This window comes from Octopus bimaculoides, chromosome 26 (genome assembly GCF_001194135.2).
Source record: "Octopus bimaculoides isolate UCB-OBI-ISO-001 chromosome 26, ASM119413v2, whole genome shotgun sequence".
Lineage (NCBI taxonomy): Eukaryota > Metazoa > Mollusca > Cephalopoda > Octopoda > Octopodidae > Octopus > Octopus bimaculoides.
In genome coordinates, this window is record NC_069006.1 from 26,264,407 (window position 1) to 26,269,214 (window position 4,808).

At 38.1% G+C, this 4,808-nt stretch overlaps 1 protein-coding gene across 3 annotated transcripts in view; it reads left to right on the forward strand.

The window, feature by feature from the left end:
• The window catches only part of LOC106882123 (placenta-specific gene 8 protein), a 7,893-nt gene that overhangs the window by 1,583 nt on the left and 1,502 nt on the right, over positions 1-4,808 (forward strand). For all 3 annotated transcript variants that reach the window (XM_014932684.1, XM_014932683.2, XM_014932682.2), the window contains exons 2-3: positions 1,737-2,014; positions 2,751-2,887. In XM_014932684.1, the coding sequence (XP_014788170.1) occupies positions 1,774-2,014; positions 2,751-2,887 (378 nt within the window). In that variant the 5' untranslated portion in view covers positions 1,737-1,773. The remainder of the gene's footprint in view (positions 1-1,736; positions 2,015-2,750; positions 2,888-4,808) is intronic.

Consider the following 4,808-nt stretch of genomic DNA (forward strand, 5'->3'; position numbering starts at 1 on the left):
AAGCAGGGGTATAACAAGTTTCCTGTTAGGATTTCTGATTAGATTAATGAGCGAAGTTAACCTTATTAACTGCCAAATTCTCTGGTTTTTGCCAGGTGTCTCTGGAGTTAAGATAATATAACAGTATCTAAATTTTCTTCATGTGTGAATCATTTTGGAAATTATAAATTTTTCGAAAAGACCCTAATGGGGATCGCTGAAAAAAAAAAGGATATTTATCCTTTTCTATTCAATTGCAATAATAAACATTTTAGTTTTTTTGGAAATTATAGAATCAAATGTGAATCTGTATGAAATATCAATGAATGATATAAATGGGAAATGCAAAAACAAAAAAAATGTCCTCTAGAATTAGCCAGAACTAATAATGGCAGACTTAAACTACCAGATATTGTAAAACGCATCTCTGCAAATGCAGTGTGCGTCAGCAATTCACTTTAAATACAACGAACAACCGACATTGAGACTGGTTCTAGCAGATCCCCAAATGGGGTTCACGGCAGGTTAATATTTAGAATGAATTTTCCATTTTCGATGGGTGTGCAGCTCACACCTAGCACACCCGGAATATCCTCCCCTGATATACATGTGTGTTTGTCCCTGTGTCTATATGTATGTGTGTACGTGTTGCTATGTGAGTATGATTGTATGCATTCTCACATGCATACAATCGTACAATTAAATCAATAAGTTGACGGATTAATTACGATTGGTATTTCTGTAACAAATCAGGAGCTCTACTTTCTCTGCTATTTCTCCTTTTCACTACCACCACCACAGACACAGGGAACTAACTATTGCACATTCACTTTATTCTCTTTATTTTATAAATTCATGCCCACTGCCAACCACCATGGTTCCAGATTCAGTCCCACTGCGGAGCTCCTTGGACAAGCGTCTCCTATTCTATCCTCAAGCTGACTAAAGCCTTGTGAGTGAATTCTTGTAGATGGGAAATGAAAGAAGCCCATCGTGTCTGTGTGTGTGTGTGCTTGTCGTTCCTCGCCACCGCTTGACAACCGGCGTTCGTTTGTTTACATCCATGTAACTTAGCAATTTGACAAAAGACCAATAGAATGAGAACCAGAGCGACAAAAAATATGTACTAGAGATAGATTCGTTCCACTAAACCTTTGAAGGCCCCAGCTTGGCCGTAGTCTAATGACTGAAACAAGTAAAAGATAAAAGCTAACATTAAATTCGGTATCTTCCAGCTTTTATCATTAACCTTAATCTTCCCTAATCAATATAACCTCATTAATTTTCTAGGTTTCTTTGCAGATTCTCATTTCATCCTTATCGACATTCCTGCATTTTAAGTCTATTTCGCTATGGCTTTAATCTCCATAATTAATGCCGCAAGCATAATAAGAAATCCCTTTATCCAGATTACGTTTTAACGAATTGGCTATTTTTTGTCAACGGATTAGTGTTTGAATTTGACCAAACATGAAACTTGAAGTAATGCGGTTTTCATTCGTTATGAAGAGTTTCATATTATAATACATGTGTGTGTGTAGTGTGTTTATGCGTGCGTGCGTGCGTGTGTGTATGTGTGTGTTCCTGGCATTATCCACATACTTCTAAAAGATGGAATGACAGTGATGCCGGGAAAGGATCATCAACCTACTCAATCACGATACAATTAGGGGCCAACAACCACAACAACAACAACAACAACAACAACGACGGCAACATTACCTTCTTATATTCAGCTTTGTTTTATATTTTTCTAGATATTTTTCGCCCCCAGATTAATCATATTTTTTAGTCATGGATACCGAAGAAGAACCACCTGAAGCAATCACGAAGCAGCCAGCGAATCAACCGAAGACAAAGACACGTCCTCCAGCTGGTGGATCTAATGAAGTTGGTGAGGGTCCTGAAATCCCTCTACCTCATCCAGGTGCTGGACCTGAAGTAGCTGTAGCTGTTCCCCCTCTTTCTACATCGTCGCGCGGAAGAAACTGGTCAACGGGTCTTTGTGAGTGTAGAGAAAGTATTGCAGATAACTGTAAGTATATCACGTGATTGTGCCAGCTGCAGGGGTGGGAGAAGTTTGTTTTTATTCAGCACTTGGATGATATGTGCCTACATGTTCATAAAATTCACCACATGTCTATCAATATACACTACATGATAGGAGGCGAGCTGCCAGAGTCGTTAGCACACTCGGCAAAACAGCGATATTTTGTACACCTTTGTGTTCTGAGTTCAAATTCTGCTGAAGTTGACTTTGTTCACAGTTGACTACTGGGACTCGATGTAATTGACTAGCTCCCTTCCCACAAATTTCAGGCCTATGCTAGAAGAGGTTATTATTATTATCATTATTATTATTAAAGTGGCGAGCTGGCGGAATCGTTAGCGCACCCGATGAAATGCTTATCGCTATTTCGTCTGTCACTACGTTCTGAGTTCAAATTCCGCCGAGGTGGACTTTGCCTTTCATCCTTTTGGGGTTGATTAAATAAGTACCAGTTATGCACTGGGGTCGACTAAATCTCCTCCTCCAAGCTGCCCTTGTGGCAAAAATTTTAAATCGTTATTATTATTATTATTATTATAAGATATGTTCTTGGGTGAAAGAAGAGAACTTTGGCAAGTTTCTTCTTCAATGTTGTTTATAACCCCAACCAAACAAGGTTACCCTGGCATGTGTACAGGTTGGGATGGGGTAACTATCCAACCAACAGATCCGAATACTGAAACTACACCAGTCACATTAAAATCTTTCTCTCCCATTGCAGGTGTGTTATCATTTTGGTGTTGGCCATTCATGAGATGCAACCTTGCCAAGCGTTTGAATGAATCTCGACTGACGTCTCTCTTTCCTTGTATCGTGTTTGCTATGCGAGTAAAAGTGAGGGCAGAGCTAAAGATAGCGGTGAGTCCACTCTTGAACCAGTTTCTTGGTGTTTTGGGGTTTACAAAACTCTTTCACGGGTGTCAATATGAAGGGCTGTCTGTTGATATAAGATGAATGGTTGGGCGATCAGGGCGCATAGTGGGAATGTTGACGACTGGGAGCAGATGACAGAAAATCGATTGGTTCTGAAAAAGCGATTTACGATGGTTGTGAAGTACTTTAATCACGGAGAACTGAACAATTTGTAAACAAGAATTGACTTCAATTCCAGACATTTTCATGTCTGAACTTCAGAACACAAAGATTTCATATCCTTCTTCGATCCAGCAATCCCAACACACTCCTTAATTCGAAATCTGAATTTTTTAGCAGGCTTAGACACCGTGGACAGGTTTCTGTTATCAAATTGGAGGGGCTCCACTCGGCCCGGATTGCGTTGCTATTTCGCAGACTTTGACACATTTTCTGTTATTTTGTTCTACACCAGTTCTATTTAATGAGTTTTCTGCAATCTGGGAGGACGAGGACATTAGTTGTCTTAATCTCGTTTCCCTTTTCTCGCTCCATTTTTTGCAGCGACCGACTTCACGTTATTTCCATGTTTTTTTGTTAATATTTTCTTACTGTCCAATGTCCCTGTTTTTTTTTGTTTTTGTTTTTGTTTTTTAAATATATAAACGCATAAACAGGGCCCGAAAGACTGTTTTAAGATAACTGGCGTATTTTATAATTGTGCCAGTTCAAATATCATAATAGCATGAAACTTAACAGGTCTTTCGGTTGTGTATCCAGATTTATACACACACACACATATAACTTAGTGGTTAAAAAATAAACATAATTAGTTATACAACTGCAAATCATCCCCATATATACACACCGTACAATTAAAATATTAAAATACCGCGGGTGTTTAGCACAGAAAGCCCGAACGTATAAAAATAGACATTATATATATATACATACACACATAAAAAGACGTGTAAAAAATCTGTAAAAAAGAATATGAAGTTTAAAATAATAGGACGAAAATGTGAATGTATATATCGCTAGCCTTTTAAAAATAATATAGTCAGACGATTAAATGTAAAGTTAATCCGAGGAATTAATCAAAGGACATACTAAGTATGTCTAAATGCTTGAAATAACAGTCAAAACTCGTTATTAAATGGCGATTTAATGACGAGTTTTGACTGTTATTTCAAGCAGGTAGACATGTTCTTTGATTAATTTTAATCCGTCGGTTATTTAATGCTGTTTCTTGGTGGCCTGCTGTCGCCTGTGTCATTGATTCTGGCGCCCGCTAAATCAGAAAGAACCCAAGTATTACATTTGACAAATTAATATGAACACTAACGATGTATTTAGGGGTTTTTCAGTTTTCTTCCACACTCACATAACATGTCCTGGCTCGGTTGGGACTAGACGTGTGTTACTTTGACATCGACATTCCATAAAATTTGTTTATGGAGAGAAAAATATTGAAAAATATCAATAAATGTGTGAGTGAGAAAGAACTGAGGAGGGAAGTTTGACGACGTGCTAGAAACAACAGCCAGACCTCCCTTAAATCACATTTTCCTCTGATATTATCAACAATTTTTTTTTTAATCGAAAATGTTTCTCTCACGGGTTTTAAGTGCGTAATGGAGGGGGAAAATGGCCAAAATCATTTCGGACTGGGGTAGTGAAAGGGTGGCGGGAGGGAAAGAGAAATAATTTTTTTTTTTTTTTTCTTGAAAAGATCCAAGATCCGATCCCTCGCATCATTTTGAAGACTGGTGAAAAACATTGGGAAAAGTCCCCGTCAAAACGGAGAAATTCCAACTCACTTTTCTGATCCGAAACTCCTTCTCCCCCCCCTACCCCACTTCCAAATATTTTTACCTATAAATTTCTTTGTAATCGTAATCAACACCGTTTGAAAGGTAATTGTATA